General features: G+C 29.7%; 2 protein-coding genes across 3 annotated transcripts; both read right to left on the reverse strand.

The window, feature by feature from the left end:
• Window positions 1-1,966: 1,966 nt before the first annotated feature.
• LOC107165250 (pickpocket protein 19-like) lies at window positions 1,967-12,478 on the reverse strand. 2 transcript variants are annotated; one of them, XM_089227235.1, is made up of 13 exons: window positions 11,379-12,478; window positions 10,338-11,311; window positions 8,954-9,183; window positions 7,069-7,272; window positions 5,578-5,740; window positions 4,904-5,052; window positions 4,686-4,790; window positions 4,409-4,475; window positions 3,384-3,663; window positions 3,199-3,258; window positions 2,989-3,136; window positions 2,395-2,492; window positions 1,967-2,285 (listed from the first exon to the last, which is right to left on the reverse strand). In XM_089227235.1, exons 3-13 carry the CDS (start codon window positions 9,154-9,156, stop codon window positions 2,041-2,043), a joined length of 1,722 nt encoding a protein of 573 aa, XP_089083361.1. In that variant the 5' UTR covers window positions 9,157-9,183; window positions 10,338-11,311; window positions 11,379-12,478; the 3' UTR covers window positions 1,967-2,040. The 2 variants fall into 2 exon arrangements, with proteins under 2 accessions (XP_089083361.1, XP_089083360.1); XM_089227234.1 differs by having other exon boundaries at window positions 10,314-11,311; window positions 11,379-12,477.
• Window positions 12,294-21,794, reverse strand: LOC107165245 (pickpocket protein 19-like). The gene is made up of 11 exons (XM_015513400.2): window positions 21,604-21,794; window positions 19,827-20,030; window positions 19,137-19,299; window positions 18,494-18,642; window positions 18,309-18,413; window positions 16,481-16,547; window positions 15,521-15,800; window positions 14,301-14,360; window positions 14,070-14,217; window positions 13,890-13,987; window positions 12,294-12,707 (listed from the first exon to the last, which is right to left on the reverse strand). The coding sequence occupies exons 1-11, from the start codon at window positions 21,792-21,794 to the stop codon at window positions 12,496-12,498; spliced, it is 1,677 nt and encodes a 558-aa protein (XP_015368886.2). The 3' UTR covers window positions 12,294-12,495.

The following is a 21,794-nucleotide window of genomic DNA, read 5'->3' on the forward strand; positions in this document are numbered from 1 at the left end:
TATATAATAATTTATATCAATATATATATTATATACCTATGATTTGTGTTTATGTATTATGGGTGTTAGGGTTCCTCCCCCACTTTTCGTGACACTATTAAGTATTAAAACACCCCCGTAAAATGAATCCTAGATACGCCACTGCTCACAGGGATAAGAACTACAATTATTTCATATGTTATTTTATTTTAATGTTTTGGTAAAAAAGTTAAAAAATATATTTTTTTATTAAATTATTTCAAAAAAAAAAAAAAAATTAAAGATAGCCAAAATTTTGTTGAGTTTATTTTTCTGAAAATATTGACGTTTCAAAATTTTAATTTCATTAATTTCCTGATTTTAGATTCTGAATGAAGTGATGTATGTGTGTTTTTTTTGTGTCTGTGTACAGCATAACTAGTCGAAATAATGCTTCAATTTCGCTTTGGGGGTGGTTTCCGATGTAAAAGTGAATATCCTTGGTGAATTATAGAGGATTTATATTTGGAATGAATTCGGAAAATCCGTGCTTTTCACATGAACAGCTGATTTGGTTTGTTCACGCGTCGTAAAACCTACTAATTCATTTTTATACAAATCAGAAAGAAATTTTAGAGTTTTAACTATCACCAGTAGGTTTTTTATATACATATATTGTTTATTTTTATTTATTTACTGTCCATAGTTCTGCACATAAATTGTATATGGAATTAAAATGTATTACGTTGTAGTAAAATACCAGGAGCTTTCAAAACTTCTTTAATTAAAATAAATGTTTTTTTTTAAATTGTTTAAAAACATAAGATTGAATAGAGTGGAGGTGGGAAGTAGGTGACCATTCTGATGTAAATACAGTAAGAGTCATCATCATTGAGTACATCGTCATTGAGTAGGCATTGTAATGAATATTAGAAATTTTAATTTAATGATACATCATTGAATATGATTAAAAACAGTAAATTTTTTTTGAAAACTAAAATCTTGGTCCAAATCTTTAACGGACGTTTCCGGTAGCAAATTGGATCTAGTTGGTACATTGAAATGATAATATAGACAATTTTTAGTCTATTTAAAAAAAAAAAAATGGGAAAACAATATGAACATAGGTTAAAATGTTTATATTATTATTATTAAAATAATAGTTTGTCAATCATAGGTACCAAAAAGCTAGACCATTTTCGATCAAATACGTTTTTCATCGTTTACTATGATTTATTATTACATTTAAACTCGATATATTCACTGTGTCTACTCCATGACAAGTTAAGTATAGACTCATATTGTATAAGATAGAATAGTTACATAATATTCCCCTTTCACCAGGTTCTTAAAAAAATTAATTAAGTACTGAGAGATATCATTATTTTGATCTTCCAATAGTAACGACTTAATCCGATTTGCTACTTTCAACTACCATTGAGTTTGATAATAAGATTCAGTTGATTCTATACAAGAAAAAAAATTTAAAAAACACAACATTTTTAAATTAATACATTCATTGTTCCACTAAGATTCTAAAATTACCGTTTCAAACATTTAAAAATTTGAATTTGTTTAACCTTGTTGTTGAAACCTTATTATCAATAAAAAAAAAATAATGTATTTTGTTATAGATCATTGTTAAATAAAGTCACATATAAATAAATTGTTTAGTCACGGAGATACTTTGGTGATAGGTACCGGCATATTGATACATACAATTAATATCATACTACAATATGCAAGCTTCTATATTTCAAAGAATCTAAATAACCTCTTTTAATGTTTTAAAAACACACTAAATGTATAGACAAAATGAATAATCATTTTTTATTTGATTAATTAAACTTTTAATTTTTAATCCATCCACGTTTATTAAAATTTTCATAACAGCTACAGGTGCGATGCATATGTAAACACATGACTTAATGCATTTAATGTGATACGATTTCCTAGTCATGACTTGCGTTTGTGTACAGTGAACACATAATAATATATCCTCCACCGATTTGATAAAGTGTTATGTTGTCTTATATAATTTCATTGTAATAATCAAAATCTTAATTCTTAAGGTCTTAAAATCTACATATGACATGAAAAACGATTATCTTGTCTCTTGTTATTCGTCAAAGTATTGTCGATCGTGCATGTGTCTATGAGTGTTCGACGTGGATGTTTGCGTTTCTTGTTCGATTTAAATGTAACAACTGTGGTGGACGGTGTCTGGCGCCAGTGGTGGTAAGCTTTCCACGTTAAAAAATATATGAGTTCAATGAAGCTCAACAATGATCCACCCAAAAATAGACCAGCGCAACTTCCAAACGACACTGCGAATAATAATAAAATCGAAAAACGAAACATTTTAATATCATTATTTTTTGCATTAGACAAATAATCTTATATTTATAGACATCATAAATAATAATTCATATGCACCCAACAAGTCAAGCCATCCGAGGACCAAGTCCGATCTGTAAAGTATGCACGTACTCTGTATGAAGTGTGCGTCAATAAGTATAGACGATGAGGAATTCCTATGATATAAAACAGCGATAATATTAATATTTATTTACCATAGATTATATTTTATTAATATATATATTATAACGTTATAGGTTCTTTGAATTCTTTAAAGTGAAGTAGTTTGAAATAATTCACTTTTACTGTTACTCGGTTAACACATAATGTTTTAACTTTTTAATAGAATCATGATTCATGAGAACATTTTAAAAAGAGATTTGAGTTCGATTTTTATTAATATGCTTAACAAATCGAATAATTTGAGTTAAAGAATTCATTAGTTTCTAAAATACTGACTTTCAATAATATGCGTTAAAGAATAAAAAGTATTGAATCATAGTTTTTGACACTTTCAAAAAGATTGTTGTCTTATTAAAAGAGGTCAAAACCGGTATTATGGAGGCATTCAAGAGAGTGGCGGATTGATTTATAGTATTTTTCATATAAATTTATAGGCAGCCGTTCTTCTTAACCGATAGTCGTTTGACCACCAAGACGAAACCGACTTACAGCACCGTGGAGATGGATGGTTCGGCGATGGTCAGTTCGGAAATGTACATTTGGTGGACACAATCAGGCATGCAATTGCATTTCATTCCAGGCATATCGTTTGTCAAGAACGCGTTATGTTCGGACGGTATAAGAATTTTGAAAAACTCTGAAAATATAGGATAAAAATAAAAGTGATATTTTCTATGTTATTATGATTAATCCTCTTACTATTTTTCTCGGACAGGCACAACAAATCTTCAACGTTGCACGGCCGCAACGAATCGTTTTCTGTGGTGGAAAAAAGTTCTAATCATACTTCTTATTCGTTTCGTTTAAAGTCAAATATTTATACGCCAAATATTGGTTTGGTATTTATTATTTTCACACAATATTTTTTTAACGACGGTACTTACGATGCATGAGGCCGAACATGAACTCCAAATAACAGCCACAGTGTTCTACCACGTGATTCATGTAACAAGCTGCCTTGCAATTTCTCCGCAAGTAGTATTTCGTGCCCATTCCGGTGGAACTTTCATCGGCGAAAAGACACCTTCGCTCTTTTGGATTCAATCTCCTGGTTCTTTCTGTGTTGTATATCCTATCTCCCCACACGTGAACATTGCCAATACTTCCTCCTGACACGACCATATCTGGTCCAAGCGGAGCACCTCTGGGTTCGCCGATCATTATCTAAAATAATATCATACGTGTTTGCCCATCATGGCGGGTCTCAGGTGTGGCTTTTTAGTTTTGAAATAAAGATGTCACATTTTTATGTCAACAAAACTCTTTCACCACCGTCCATTGAGTTTGAGCAGTCAATAAATGCAGTGATGCTAACATTTCAATGTTTATAAGAGATAGGTACAACATTTAAATTATTATAAAAAATAAAATAAAATTTATAAATATCTTTCAATATTCAACACTTTCATATTTTGTAAAATGAATGGGTAGGTACTATTTATTTATTTATAAAAAGGATAAATTATATACTCTATATTTTGCTGTTCTGGCACCAACATAAAATTAATTCAGGTCAATATAACGGTTCAAGTAATATAATTCAGACATTAATAACGTGCTCAGAATTTAATTTCATGTATATTATATTACATATTTTGCTGTTTTAGCCATTCAACACTTTTTATAATATTAGTCTATAATCCTATTAACCATATAGGTAATTATATGACGTCCCTACGCTTGAAATAATATAAATCATATAGAAATTATAGCGCTTAGAAGGTACTCATTCTCCAAATTGCCAAGATATCGACAAATGTCAAAAATATTTGTTTCATTACTATCTATTTAAATAACATATTTATTTATTTTCACTATCGGTTGGTGACTTATCGATTTAAAAATGTATAATACCATATAATATGGTTAATGGTTATATATTATAGCGAAAACAAATTAAAAAAATTACACTTGTGGTTGGTTTGGCGTCTATTCCAGGAGCGACTTGTTCCGGGTTCATCGTAGATACATACATGCTGTAACAGTTATGGTCTAAATAATTTAAGGCACACAAGACACAACATTAGCACCAAACGATTGCAAGTATATCTGAAAGGGGAAAGATGTAAAAAAAAAAGCGTATTGTTTTTACTACTACTTACCTATACAATCTATATTTTTCAAATATTTTCAAATATGTATACTGCCATACATTTAAATATTATTATTTTTACTAGATTTTATACCTGACTCCAGAACTTTGACCATTGTCACCCGTTCTCCTTGGTCGGAGGTCTCCAGACTCTGTTCGCCAAAACGAACCAATAAGACCGGAGTTCGCAACGAGTCTCCTGCGATACATTTCGATATTGGATTTTGCAATGACACATAATATTTATAAATAATGTATCATAAATTATAATAGTAGTTATCATATCATATCACATTGATGACCAATACTTACGCTCTACTGTACTCGGAAAAATCGGAATTGAACGAATGGCACAGACCAAATTCGGTTCTTTGCAACTCGAATACGTCACAGCAGTTTACCTGTTTGAAGTTCCACCAGCAACCACCGTGGGAAAACACTTCGTCGCACGGCCTCATCACCTGTTCACATAATATTATTATTATACGTTGTATGATAAATTTTGTTCAAATAGTATTTAATAATCATAAGAGTACACGATACCTATCATGTTATACACAACTACTACGAGTATATTACATACAAGACCATGCTAATAGAACTTGATCTATCTATAAATATCAATAATATTATATAGATATTAGAAATATCATTGATTGAAATATTGAAAAACATTATATATTTTATCGTTCACGACAGATGGTTATCGAGATTTTTCTTTATTTACATAGATATTTTTTAGACATGTAAAAATATTATGTTATTATTATTCTACTTAATATGATTATCATAATTTGGTACTATTTTCTCGCAGATCATAGATAATTTGAAAATGTTTTCTTTAAACTTTAAACTTATTTTTTCAAATTAATCCCTTCATCCCAAAGACCTGCAGAACCTGAGTTTAACCATTTGAGTTATTATTGGAGTCATATTAATTAAATTATTGATGTAAACATACTGCTATACCGTCTAAAAAAACAAACCTTTACAAGAAGCTCGGTGAGGTTTAGCTTGACGAGTTTCGATAGTTCCGTTACGTTCTTCAGCTCGTCGAACTTGTCAAACTCGCCATACGATAACACGGAGAACGTTTTCAATAATTTCCTCACGGTGGGCAATAAACTTGGATCGATATCCGGCACGTCTCTATACGTAATTATATATCAGCGGCGTAGCCAGGATTTTTTTCGGGGGGGGGGGCTGATCAATTTTTTACACAGCGGTGCATTAAATACCTATTAGCACGGCCGAAGCTATAGAAAACTAACAAAATAAAGATGACAATTTAAAATTAGTAAAGTACAATATAATTTTTAAATTGTATTAACATTTCGGGGGGGGGGGGGGGGCTGCAGCCCTCTCAGCCCTCCCCCTGGCTACGCCACTGTTATATATGATATGTTTTATTCAGTCATCTATAATAATATAATATTTATGCTAATCAATGAAAATATATTATCGTTTTTACCATTATAATTATTACTATTGAATAGATAATGGGTATTTCATAGAGAATATCTGGATTTCAAAATATCATAACATTCTAGGTTTTTGAATGTTTGGATCATAAAGTGATTTATTTGTTATACTCTGCTTTTCCACTTTGTCAACAACTCTTAGAGAACAGAGAGAAACAATCAAAAAGGTCTTCGTTTCGTTACAATTGTCACGTTTGCTAGGGTTCATTGGGATGGATTTAGTTAAAGTGAGTTTTTTTTATGTAAAATACATCACCCGGTAAATTATATTATACATTGCATTAGTCACTAGTGAGGATAAGAAATTAAATACCCAATTATTTTAGAAATCTATTACTAACCTTAATTTAAAATTAACTCTGAATATTTGATTTATATTTCATAAATGATAATAACAATTCATCAATAATTTGTTTTATTTTTATTTTAGCTATAAATTATATACTTAAAAATAATATGTTAATTAAATCATTAGTACTACCTGATCGTCTCGAAAGACACTTCACTACCTATTTTATTTTGAATAATTAATTAAGATGGTTGGAATAAATATTTAAATCCTATTATGTCATCTTATCTTTGTATATTATGTATCTATGCCATAATTGTATCAGTCACATATTTTCTCTAAACTATTCATCTATTACCGATTTGACAATTGATTAGTTAATTTATTTAATTTAATTTATTTTTTGACCCATAATTAATATTTGTGTCGACTAATATTATCTTAAGACTAATCTTCATGGTGATTAAAAGATTCTTGGCTTGATGCAATAAGAGTTTTCAGCTTTTTCGATTTACGACCTATTATCCGTCGACCCTTTTTATGGCACATACATACCTAAATAGTTACTACCCACTGATAAACGTATGACGCGTATGCATTAGTTACTACAACAATAAATTAAAGTTCAAAAATAGTCTTTTCATGTGAAAATTTGTAGGTAAATACCATAACAAACCTATATCGCCCAATTAGAAATTTTATATTACCTTGGAGTTAACCGCGTGACCCGTTGCCAGTCCACTCTTGAACTGTCACATACGACCACCATCGGAAACGCTATGTCGGCGTAGCTAAAGAAAGTCGTCTCGACCACCGTATCAATCGCGTTCTTATTGTACGACTTCCACGATTCGACGATCGCATGAGTGGCAAACAGCACAGCGCATATTACAGTTACCGACCAGAACGCTCTGAAACAATACGACCGGGGCCGATTATCTAAAATATGTGTCCAACATGTACAGTGTACAAGAAAAATAATACAGCTTAGTTCCATGCTCGTTTAAAATATTTTATTTTTTTCAATAAGTAATTCATAGCACTTTAGACGAAAGCGTGAAAAATTTAAAAGTAAAAATAATCCTTTATAAGAGTTTTAAAAAAATTTTGTTTTAATTTAAATTATAGTGTATTCGTTTAAATTATTTGTTAACATAAATAATTAAGTTCCATTAAGTTCCTTCGACTAGTAAGTAGATGAAAAATAAAGTAGATGACCAAAATCTGATTCAGCCATCATAATTATATATAAAGTAAAAATAATCTATATATATAAAAATGGAGATTAAAATGTATAACAATTCATCAATTGAGAACGGCTGAACCAATTTCGCTCACTCTTTTTCTGTATGGGTCATAATTGCCAGGAGAAGGTTCTTACGGATGAAAAAAATGAGAAAGTTATCGGGTTAGAGAAATATGATGAGGGTGTGATGAAATTAAAGTGGTGCCATCTGCGCAGTAAAAAATAAAATAAATAAATAAATGTTCATAAAAATTTGATTTGAACTTCCGGTGGACTTTTTATTTGTAATAAAGACTGAAAAACTTGTAAGGAATCTTGTATTAAATTTTCAAATCTTAGATTTAAAACGAAAATTTTTTATGAATTTCTAGCTTAAAATAATTTGTGCATTTTCGTGATTTTTACATAATATGTTGTCAAAACTCAAACTTTGAATGCTTAACAAAAGAATTGTGACTATGAATTTATTTTATTTTTCAACTGCTATTTTAACAATATGTTAAGAGCCTTGTATTAAATTTTCAAGCTTTTCTGCCTAACAAATAATTTTTTATCAATATTAATTTAAAAAAAACTAATAATGATCGAAAATTTCAAATGCCTATGAATAGTTCAACTTAAGCCGAAATTTTTTTAAAATTGCATGGTGGATAGAATATACTTATATAAACATTCGGTGAAAATTTCATGTATCTATGGTCATTTGTTTTAAAATTACATCAAAAACCAAAATCGATTTTGTCGAAAAATTAGTGTGCGTAAAATTTCCCGTTTTTCCCTTAATTTTTAGTTTGTTTTTCTCGATTATTTAGAAAAGTATTAAATTAAATTTTTCACTTTTGACCCCCCAAAGTACCAACTAGATTCCATTTCTGATCGAAAGAGGTACTGAAGTCAAAAATCGAAGCACTTTTAGTGCCCCAAAACGTGATGACAGACACAAAAAAAAAAAAACACACATCATGGTAAAATCAATACATTCATCGCTCCGCTCAGAATCTAAAACGAAGAAAATTACATAATGATATACGAAATTGAATATCGTTGTAAGATTATAATATATTTTAACCACTATCTATCATTATGTATAAAAATATACTGCTAGCATCATCACATGAAATTAATTTAACACACAATATGAACTATGGACCATAAAAGAGATAGGATTTTTAACGGGCTACGAAGTGCACGGGTTCAGCTAGTATAATATAATAATAATAATAAAAAAATAAATAAAAAACTTTTTTTTCTAACATTAAAATCAATATCTTAGTTATACCATACCTAAAACCATGTTTATATTAATACTGATTTTAATAGTTTTAATTTTCAAAGTGGATACCGACTTTTCTCCGGTGCTTCGGTCCTTTCCGACGATGTGGTTGAGACCATGCAGCGAACACTGATCACAAACGTCGTCCAAAATTTTCTTCCACACGTTAGCCCGGCGTCCGGCGTCAGATTTTCTGAGCTGGGACGATTTGTTCCGAAACCGGACATCGGCCACTCTCTTGGACATGGATGATGATGCTTTCTCGGAATATGACATTACCAAGACTAGAGTTGGTATTAACTTCTAAATGCCAATCAAAATATAATATATTAGGTATGCTCGTATTATTACTCACAAATTATTACCAAAATAAAAATAATTGTCCTCGCATAATATTATATGATATAACTAGTTTAGTTTAAATGATTATTTTAAAACACATTTAAGTATTATACCTACATACAATATTTACTTAGAATGTAATATTTAAAATAAAATAAATATAAATTTATTTTTCAATCAAAAAAAAAAATATATATAAATATATATTGAATTTTAGCACTAAAACGAAATATAAGCAAATATAGATTTTAAAATGCTCTCAATAAATACAAAAACTTTAAATTTACAAAATTAGCAAAAATTTTATATACACGTTACATCATTAGATCATGAAACTCAATTTAGTTTAATCTATAAATTAGTTATAATTTTCAAATTATCTAATAAAAATATCGCGGGATCCTGCAACTGCCCAAGTAATGGATCCTATGAGCAGAAAATGTTCACAATGTGATTTTTAAAACGCTTTTCACAATATTTCACGTCTACAAGACTAGCGCCAAAACTCACAATTCAATAAATCTACTACTCATAAGTTTGTTATGTTTATATTTCTATATAGTTATATTATTATAATGTCACTTGTCATACTACCTATTACATGTCTACGTTATAGAATAATAATAATAATAATAATTTTATACACAAGACACAATATTATGTCAGCGCCGTGAACGACGGCATATTTAATTATTTAACCTATATAACATATATATGTTTATTACTTAAAATGACAGTTTCGATATTCTAAGTATACTATATAACATCATATTATTATATAAATTATATGAATAATAATGTCAATAGAATATTTCATGTACGCATATTATTATAAAATTGTCCTAACATAATATCATTATGATATAGGTATCAATAACTTATTATATTTGGGCAAAATGGTTTTTAAAGTTATGAGGAGAGAGTTGGAAGTATAAGAATTAAGGATTTTGTTGGGTGACAAGCAGTTTAGTTATTGTTATTAAGGAGGTCAGGAGATTAGGGGATTAATGATGGATTTAAACTAATTTATAAAATTTGACAGAGCATTATTCTCAATGGCGGGAAGTGGAATTCTTAGAGTGCTATGTTACCTGTAACATTTTCATAGTATCTACCCTGTGGATTTGACGGCAGATGGTTGACTGTTGAACTGTTTGACTGAGCTCAATGGTGAGTTGGCTAGTGTTTTTGATAATTTTGATTGAATTTGGTAGTGTCGGGTGGTTGACGGCAACGGTTTTGAAGTTTTTTATGCACGGACCGTGGCGGTTTTTTTTTACCCATTCGGGCCGGTCAAAACCTTTGCCCCCCTCTATTGAAAACTGAAATGACGCCACTGTGCACGGTGCAGCCTTTGTAGTTGGCTAGATGATTCTCGCTATATAGGTCGCAGGTGGCAGGAGTGTCTGGTGATTTGTCGCATGTTGACTGTTGAGGTGTGATGGTTTTTGGCGCATTTTATGCAGTGTGGGGCATAACACAGTATGCCTTGGTGTAGCCGTACGATTGACAGTTTAAACACTGAAGGATTTCTCGGCGTTTGTGCGGTTATTTAACGTTGATTTTTGTATGCAAGAGTGACGTGACTTTAAAAAGATCTTGGTTACTAGAGTCCGGCTCAAGATCAACAAAAAACAATGGGAGATGGTTTTTAGTTAGATGGTGTCTAATATTTATGACCTGTCTAGTCGCGAAACCGATCTCCTTAATAGCTAAGGAGATTTCAGATACTGAGGTAGTGGTGTGGAGTTTCCTTGCAACAACTCTGTACGGTTTTTAAGATTGGACCTGTTATGTGTAAAACTCTGCATTATTTTCCTTTAGGAAATGGATTAGAGTTCTGTAGTCTTCAGGTTTTTCAGTTTGGATCTTTAGGTGGGTGGATGACGATTTACATACAAAACTGTAGCGTCCAATTAGGTTTGTAAGTTCAGTGAGTACGTCTGTGAAAATTTTTACTCCTTTAATAAAAATGGTTGATCTCAATATTTTTTTCATGGTTGTGTGTGCGGTAGTATTCGTGGGTTCCTGGGTGGATGTTCCGTGAACATCTTTGTTATCAACATTATCGTCAAGATCGGCGAGTACCCTATAAAGATTATTAAATAGTTTTGATTTTTTTTATAGAAACATTCTGCGACCTAACCTAACCTAACCTTTTGTTGGGATCCGTTAATGTAAGATGTATAGCATAAAATAATAGTTATTATCCTCTGGAAGAGATTGTCAGTGGTAGCAGCTACGAGTCAGTCGTCATTTATGTAACTGCAATTTGATGTGAATAGCTAAAAAGAAACATGGCCAGAATCCATTAGGATTTGGTAACTTATTCTATACAGCACGGGAGTTGGCATAAAAAAATGCGTGTGCATCAAATGGCTGCGATGTCGCGACTTATCTACATATTTGAATAATAATTACTTCAGTATGTATTGTTTTTTTTTTGTGATTGTAAAATAAAAAAAGTATATTATTAAAAATATTTGTAAATTATACTTTGGGTAACAAATAGGTCTTCTTTGCTCAGAATCGTTTTTCATCGTATACAATGATTTATCATTGAATTCAAACCTACAAATACCTACTTGACATTTAAAAATATATATATATACACATCATGGTACACTATTAGTCTTGACAGATGACAATCAGGAAAAATATTAAAGTCTTAAACCGATCAAATGTCTTTTATGTCGTACTCGAATAGATCAGTAAGACCTAAGCCGTCGTAAGTCCCATCCCATTTACGTCTACGTCAACACTATTATAATAAAATAATAATAAATGATGCCTTTATTCTTTAAAGCAGGTTAAGTCAAAATATTTATATTATATAACGGGCTGGTACTGAACACAAAATAGGTCTATATTTTTTATTACCTATGTAATACATAGGTCGGCGAAAAAACTCTTCGATTTTCTTACACGAGTAGATATCGTTATATTATTTTATTGTTATTTCAGATAAGTGATCTGATGTTTAGTGAATTGTCATAAAAATTTAAAGACTTATCCTATGCTGGACTTCTTTATAGCCAGGTGAAATAATAAACTTTGTAGTTGAAAGTGCATAACTTATTAAATACATTTTATCTGCGATTTGTGTTTTAAATCATTATACACTTATTATACACACTTATTTAAACATAACACTAATAAACAATAATAGGTACTAAGTGCGAATAATTTATCAATATGTTGTAACGTAAAGATAGAGTTATTATAAGATAAATTACAAGCTGATTATACTACTAAAATTAAACTTGAAAGATATTATTGTATGGACGTTTTACTGCAATCGTCCATTGACCAAGTGTCCGTTGCGATTAGATGTCCTTTTCTTTTTTTATTACTTTTCGATTTAACCGACTTCGGTGGCATCCTACGCCAATGGTAGTAAACTCTCCATGTCAAGAAATATATCAGTTCAATAAAACTTAACAGCGAACCGCCAAGGAACAGACCAGCACATCCGCCGAATGACACTGTGAACGGATGACAAATACATTTTAAAAGAATAAATTTTACAAATAATAATTAGAGCATCATTCAGTATTGCAAAGTAATTGCGTTAAACGATTTGTATACTTTTTAAGTATCTTATCCAATACGTATTTTAAATATATTCTTAAAATAGGTATCTGTATTTAAAATCAAATAATGATTTATTTATTTTTTATATTTTCATTCCAAATATGCAAAACAATTGATGTTGGTAAAATGATCTTCAAGATGAATGTAAAATATAAAAATTCTAAACAAAGTTTTAGTTGATTTTTTTTAAGCAAAAAAAAAAATGTATCTCAAATACTATGCACATTTTTCAAAACAAGTATCCGCATATGTATAGCTTGTGTAAGTACTTGAATATTTTTAAAAATAACTTATATTTTACAAGACTGGCGTTTTATTAGAACGTAATAAATATCTCGAGTTGTCTACAGTTGTTCATTAGAGTTGTGCATTACTATACACTTGAGCAGTTTAAAATCTTTATACATTCTAATGTTATAGCCTCAGATAGTTGTTAAATCTTTGAAAATAGATTTATTACATCATATAATAGGTAGGGCTATATGGTAGGGCTATATGAAATATGATATTTTTATTCTCCCTTCCTTATGAATAAAAACAGTGAAAATACACATACATACTTGCTGGTTATTTCAAATAAAATTATTTCGATATAGTAATAATGTATTATACCATTTCAACTCTATTATTATTATTTCGTAAATTGTGTGTAGTAAAACCAGATCGATAGGAAACTAAAAAATGTATTGTATCGATTTTTCTACGATTCTATATAACTATGCAATCATCTTCTCTACGAGTATTTCATTTTATAAGCTTGATACAAAAAAACTTAAAGAATTTTTTTAGACAATTTCAAGATAGGTTTAATTCTCCATAGATCTACAGTATGAAAATACGTAAGAAAAATCCTTCCGAAAATAATAAAATTTGGAATAAATCAATATATTATTATGTATAGGTACCTATAATTAAGCTAAAAGGTTTAAAACATAATATATTGGTTATCCAGAAAATAAATTTTAAATACAATTTTATTGAGAAGTTTTCGTGATATTTTGTGACGTAAAATATACTGTGACGCAGTCTCTAATAATATTAAAAAATTTTTTTTATTAAAAAAAAGTACGTACCCAGCAAGTCGAGCCATCCGAGGATCAAGTCCGATCTGTACAGTATGCAAGCACTTTGTTTAAAGTGTAAATCAATGAGTATGGACGAAGAGGAATTCCTGAAACGGAATTGATTACGTTCAAAAATGATTGTTATTTAACTATTATGATTATAATTTCCTTGATTATTAACCGACTCACTCCTTCGACGAAACGGTCTGTTCGGCAATGGTCAGTTCTGGTATGTACGTTTGGTGCACGCAATCCGGCATGCATTCGCATTTCAATCCGGGCTTATCTTTCGAGAAAAACGACGTCTGAATAAACGGTATGTAATTGTTGAAATTTTCTGAAACACGCACGTATTATACAGTTGATAATACAATAATATTATAAAGAATATGGTTTCATTGACATGCGACATAATCTTACGGTTATTATTGGACAAACACAGTAAATCTTCTACGTTGCAAGGCCGCAATGAGTCATTGTCTAGCAAAAAAAAAAAAAAAAAATGCCTAAATTAATTAATATGTTTCAGTGTTTTACATCGATTCGACAATCTATTTTACCTTTTACAATAGTATATGATTTGTACAATGTGTACAAAAATATTGAGGTAGTCTCAATCAACCTAGTTAATCCTAGTAGCCCCTATAATTACCACTTTACAAAAACTTGGCTTATTTAAAATTAGAGTATGTTTTTAAATAAATATGGATTAGAAAGTTTTTTTTCCAACGTAGAAATTCTTAATAATTTTTTCAAATGATTGAGCATGTTATGTGATTCCTATTGGATATTTGTCTAGGTAAATAGCAAATATAAAGTTCAAAATGCTTATTCAAAGTTTGATACTTTTGGAAATTAGTTTAATACGTATTTTAGTTTACTGTTTTTAAGTAATAAATAAGTTATAGATGAGTATTTATTTATTTTTTTAATTATGAGCTACGTTAGATAATATGGAAAAAATAAATACAAAAAAAATGAAAATAGTAAACATTAAATATAAATGTAATATGGAGTAAAACATTTGGTTATTATATTACAATATTTAGAGTATGCTGGGTAACAATGTCTGGTAATTGAAATTTAAGTATAACATAATACATTACAACTAATTATTCATAAAATTATAATAATTATAATTTATGACTGAGAATTAGATCATTTGTATTATATAATATATTTTTTTTAGAATAAATACATTTATTATAACTTCTTTAACGTCTAACAGTGGTTCGACTGATCGGTGCCTCATTGACTCCATAATTTGGTGTTATATAATTACATAGACGTAAAACGCTCATATATATGCAGACTAAACACAATGATGTTATCATTTGAGACGGTATCAAGCTAAGAATGATCAACGTTTCAACCGTTCCCATTCGATAACAAATTATATGTAATTGGGAAATTTTTAACGTAAACTCATTCTCTATAATAGTTATTCGTTTTTGAATAAAGCGGTCAAGCGAACAAGTGGTAGTAAGTTCTTTATGAATTTTAAGTAGTCTTAATCGTTTAGGTATCTAAGGTATTGCGTTCTTAATCGTCAGTTCGCTGTTTGATAATTGGTATGTGGGTAGATTAGTTTTTTCCTGCAGCTACTTATCGTACAATAGTTAGACGTCAACGAGTCTTACGTTTCATGAGACCAAACATGGACTCCAGATAACAGCCACACTGACTGACCATGTAGAACATATAACACGCCGTTCTACAATTTCGTCTCAGGTAATAATTTGTGCCCATCCCGGTTGGACTTTCGTCGCCGAAATAACAGTTTCTCTGTTTAGGGCTCAGTCTCTTGGTCCTTTGCGTGTTGTATATCTGATATCCCCACACGTTTATGTTACCGAAGTTACCAGCCATCACGACCATGTCCGAGCCAAGCGGAGCGCCTTTGGGTTCACCCATCAATATCTGTTCGAATTTGGTAACGGTTTTATGGTTTATACCACCGAAATGTCATAAAAACATTAATTATTACAGTTACAGTGCTCTCATAAAAATCGATGTGTCAATTAACTTTTTTTATTCGGTGTGAAAAACGAGTGACAAACGCAGAAACGATATACGGTTTGTTTCGTACGAGAATTTAGCAAAAACTACAACTAGAGTATTTATTTTTATATATTATTATATAATTTTCTAAAAATAATTTAAATAAACTCAGATTTAGAAGATTGAACAAATTTTCTTTGGGTCATCACTGTGAGTAGACGCATATATACCATATATACAGTTTATACCATATATGTATACCTACTAGTGGCTTCACCCAATTCAGAAACATCTTAATGCTTGTAAATAGTATTGACAACTATGTATTTTACTCCATCATAAAACAGATATTAAATAGTAATTTACATTTTAATGACACGTTTTTTTAAAAAATTAAATCATTGGGGACTTCATTTCTTCCAAAAATATCAAGTTACTTAATTTTGCCTATATAAATAATATCACAAGACCTTACAAAACTACGAATATTAGTTAAGCATAAATCTACAATGGTTTTTGTGTATTTTAAAATTTGCGTGCGTAGTAATCTACATATTTTATACAATTCAATAACATGCAATAATATAATACTCATATACCCGGACTGACGGTTTGGCGTTTACATTAGGAGCTATTTGTTCCGGCGACATTGTCGATATGTACATTCTGTGTCAACAAAGTTGTTTTTTCATCACATTTCGAATCGAAGTAATTGTGCGGAAGTAAAACAAAACAAATAAAATAGGTACACATTATTATATACAAATACTATTATCATTTTTAAAATATTATTACACCTATATGGAGAATTATAGATATATAATATTATGACGTATATCCCAAAGCAATATCTGCACTGTTTAATTTCCGAATAATATTATAATATTATTATTTAATATTAATATATAGGTATGAGTCCATTGCTGAAGATTGAGTCCAACTTTAGAGGAATATATTTAAATTAAATTTATATTCAAATAGCCAAACACACTTCTCGATCAACGTCATAAATACATATTTTACGACAATTATCATCAAAAATATGTTCAACTTTTTAAGTCGAAAAAATAAAAGTTTTTAAAATGTCAGATTGTATGCTAAATCTATTAAAATAAAAACGGGCCATTTTATAAATTTTAAATGAATCTAATAAAAAAGCGAATACCGCTTTCCTATAGCTCAGTGGCGTATTTACGGGGGGAGGTTTTCGGGTTCAACCCCCCCCCCCCAGAAAAAAAAAAGTTACTATTATTACGGGTTTTCTAATAATTTAACGATGTAGATAGACTGTCTATAATATAGCTATCTAAAATTTGACAAATTAACTGATATTCTAATTGATGTAATAATCCTAAAAATTAATTTTACTAAAATTGTGACATTTTTTCAGTTATAAAATTATATTGTTTGTATTCATTCTATCTCTTGTTATTCCTTTTTCAAAGTAAGATGAAAGAAATAAGCTATATGAGTTTTTAAAATTTTAAGCCCCCCCCCCCCAAAAAAAAAAAAAAAAAAAAAATTATTGAAAATACGCCACTGCTATAGCTATTATAGTAAGTAACAAGTATGTCAATCTAATGGATGGTGTTAAATTTGGATTTAATATTATATCACAACTGTATAGGTCCAAAAACGATTCAAAGTGGAGAGGGTCTATCAGTCAGTTCATGTTTTAATAATATTATTGAATTACAGTAAAATAAGTTAACAAATATCATTATTCTTCGTTAAAATATTCAATTTCATTCAAACTTGAACTTAAAATAACAATAAAAAAATCGTGTTAATATATTAATTATATGTTCGGTGATAATATACCTATGAGATATTTTGTTTTAAATTATATCTTGTTTATGAAAAAAAAAAACAATTAATAAAAATTAAATTTCATAGCTGTAAATTTTTCAAACATAATCAAAATATATCAAATATTCTTATGTTTAATAAATGATATCACAATATTTAGTAAAAATTCCAAGTACTTAACGGTTGTTCATTTGGTTTTTGAATTACATCAAAATATTAAAAATGAATTGATTGGATTTCGTTGGTTTGATAGCGAACAATATCCAATATTATAAAAAATTTAAATCCGTTAAACTTTTTTTTTTAAGAGGAAAAAATTTTGAGAAATTTTATAATAAATTTTCAATGTTATAGCTATGCAAAGACAATTTTTAACAGAGCATTGCTGAAATAATATTTTCATACTCTCCTAAAAGTCTCCAAAGTATCTCTAATCTTGTTAATTATAAATCTTCAAACACATATTGTAAGTATTATAAGGTGAGTTAAAATTACTGGGATACAAGAACAAAATTGTCAATAAAGAAAATTATTTGTTTAAAACAATTGAAACTAAATTTATTGAAATATGATTAAAATAATTACATTGACCAATAAAATTTCATAAGACCCGTTTACCTGACGCCTGACCATTGGCCCTTATTGCTCGTTTTCCTAGGTCGGGATTCACCGGACTCAGTTTGCCAAAACGTTCCGATAAGACCAGAGTTCTCACCTACTCTCCTGTTTGGAATAATGTAGTAGTGGTAAATTATATTGTCGCAATATTTATTATTTATTGTTGTAAAAATCACGACACTCACGCTCTTCCATACTCTGAAAAATCAGAATTGAAGGAATAGCAAAGGCCAAATTCGGTGCGCTGCAGTTCAAATATGTCACAACAATTTACCGGTTTGAATTTCCACCAACAACCTCCACAGCAAAACACTTCGTTGCACGGCCTCATCACCTGTGCAATACTTCATGTAATAATAGTATAATTGTATATAAACGTCTATCTAACCTAAACTAACGTAAAATTTTACTAATAAATTTTGAATTTTCACATTCAAGTTTATATAAAAATATTATTAGAGATTAAATGCATCATAAATATGTATTATTAAGTTTGAAAATGAAATAATAAGTAATGATATTATGTTGTAGAATAACATTCAACGAAGAATTTTTAAATATAATACAATATTAGGTAGATTATCACTTTTCATTTTGTTAGTTACGCATTAAAATATAGAAAACCCCACACAACACGGTATGATATATGTATATGAAGTTTTAAACAGGATTTAGAAAACATCATATGAAACGACTTTGGGCCGTCCTTACAATGTCCGGTTAAAGTTAACCGACCAAATTCTGCTGGTAAAAATCCCACTAACCGTCGGTTAACCGTTAACCAACACTTAACCAGACATTGTGAGAATTGGCCTTTGTGTGATTAACCTTCAATAATAGTTCGGTTAGGTTGAGATGGTTGAGCTTCGAAAGTTCCGTCACATTCTTCAACTCTTCGAATTCGTCGAAATCTCCGTACGATATCACCGAGAACGTTTTCAACACTTTCCTTACGGCAGGCAACAGGTTTGGATCGATATCCGGCACGTCCCTATACAAATATCGTCAGTAGTACAATTTGGTGAATATTACGCAAAATTTCGAAATCATGAAGATATGAATGACTATTTATTAGATGTTAATAGAATATAGTTAGATATATGGTATTGATCCGAGCTAAAAAGTTCAGTTAAAAAATTGTAAATCGCACCGAACGATTCAGATTGTTATTAAACTCTTGAAGCAAACATTTAATTTAACATCGAACCGAACCCGTACCAAATATTTTATTTGATACCGAACTGAACCCGAACCGAGCATTTTAATTAAAATGTCGAATCAGCTTATAGTTTTAACTCACGCCGTATTTAATTGAAGTCTGTTACCTTAGTGCCGCCAAGTTCACGGACATACAGAAATAACGTATTAATTATAATATTCAATTTTTAATTTAAATTAAGTCTTATCGGTTCTAACTTCCAACTTTTTCAAACGTTGAAATTTTTTACAAACTAATTTTTTTAAAAACTTGAAGTATATTTTAGTGATAATCTAACTATTACAAATTAGTGATATTACTGGGCCGTTAATTGGGTTACGCGTTGCCAATCCACTCTTGAACTGTCACATATCACCACCATTGGAAACGCTATATTGGCGTAGCTAAAAAAAGTTGTTTCGACCACCGTGTCGATTGAACTCTCGTCATATGTCTTCCACGATTCCACAATTGCGTAAGTAGCGAATAAGAAGGCGCACATGACGGTTATCGTCCAAAACGCTCTGAAAATCACGATGTACACGAACTCAGTTATGTCTATTGTGATGATCTGACAGCTTTACAATGCTATCGTTTAAATACACGTCCATACATATAGAGGGTAATTTTTTAAGTATACTTATCCCCATTTTTCTTTAACAGTACATTTATCCAAATTATAATTTTTAGTATTTTTAAGTTGACTTAAATACCAAATTTTTAAATGCCTGATATTTTTTGTAATACTTAAGGAGTATCCTGTGGCGATATCAATTTCTATTTTTTAAATGAGAGCCTTCTTTTTTACTGAAAATTATTTAGTGGATAATTGTTTGAAAATTATGATTTATCTAAATCAAAATTCTAATGAGTAGTTTCTGAGTAAGCAAAATTTTTATATTAAGGATAATAATCCTTAAAAATGGTTTTATATATAAAAAATAAATACTATATGTAATGTTAGATGTAGTATTTATTATATTTGGATCATTTAAAAAAATTCTTTATATTGATAAAACAATAGTAATTGCTAATTTTTTCAAATCTTCTAAGCCTCTTATCTACTAAACCCATTTTAATATACTCTACCAATTTTAAAATGTTGACTATACAAAACCATAAAAATATATGATTTTAACGTTAACTGAAGTATGCTATATTATCTAAATCTAATATTTTTTCAACCGTTATTATAGTTAACTGAAGGTAGCGCACACATGCATATTTTTCATTTCAAAACACCAATACTCATTTTGTTTATTTAAATGGTTACCATTGGTTACATAATATTACATATTACATACCTACTATTATAATATTATACAGTATAGAAATATGATATCCACAATTATTTTACAAATATATATTTTTTTTAATAAATCTTTAACATTGACAATGTTTAATTGAATAGTTAGTAATATATGTTTATTTTCATACATAAACTTGTAAGGTAAGTGAGATCACGATGTTGCTTAGATTTTGGGAAAAGTTTAAAATACTGTCTACTTAAAAGGACATCACACCCGCATTGTGTTGTATCCGTCTTACAAATGTACAACGTATCATAAACGATTTTGTGCCGGGCAACTTTACTCCCTCTGTATTTAAAGCAGAATAACTAAATCTGTGTCGTAGTGTTTTTATTATTTTTATTGCACTAACCAATAATTTGTAATAATTAACTACAAAAAAAAAAAAAAAAAACGGAAATCTAATTTTCTTAAACTGATAATTTAAATTGCAATAATAATATAAACAATAAAAAGGCAATGACATAGATAAATTTTTCCCCTATGCGTTGTGACATTTTAGTAGTTCTGAAATGAATACAGATGAAGTAAAGTTGTCTTGCACAAAACAGTTTTTGATACGTTGTACATTTTTAAGACGGAAAGGACACATAAAAAATCAATTACACCATGTCGATGTGACATATATATTTGTAATAATAATGGCATATGTTAATTAATTATAGTTATAGGTAAAATTAATAACAATTATATTACTAAGATAATTATTTAGGTACTATTATAGTATCTGGTATTTGGTAAGGGTCAAATTTGTGATTTTTTTCGTCGCGTATTATAGTATACCAACTTTTCTACAGGGCTCCGATCGTTCCGTATGATGTGGTTAAGTCCATGTAGCGAACACTGATCGCAAATGTCGTTTAAAATGTTCTTCCACAAGTTCGTGTTACGTCTCACGCCATACACGCGGGTTGATCTGTTCCGAAATCGGACGAGATCGACTCTCCTGGACATGGACGTCTGTTTGGGGCACGCCAT

Source organism: Diuraphis noxia, unplaced genomic scaffold (genome assembly GCF_037042655.1).
Source record: "Diuraphis noxia isolate RWA-SAM2 unplaced genomic scaffold, SU_Dnox_SAM2 contig0004, whole genome shotgun sequence".
NCBI classification, from domain to species: Eukaryota; Metazoa; Arthropoda; class Insecta; order Hemiptera; family Aphididae; genus Diuraphis; species Diuraphis noxia.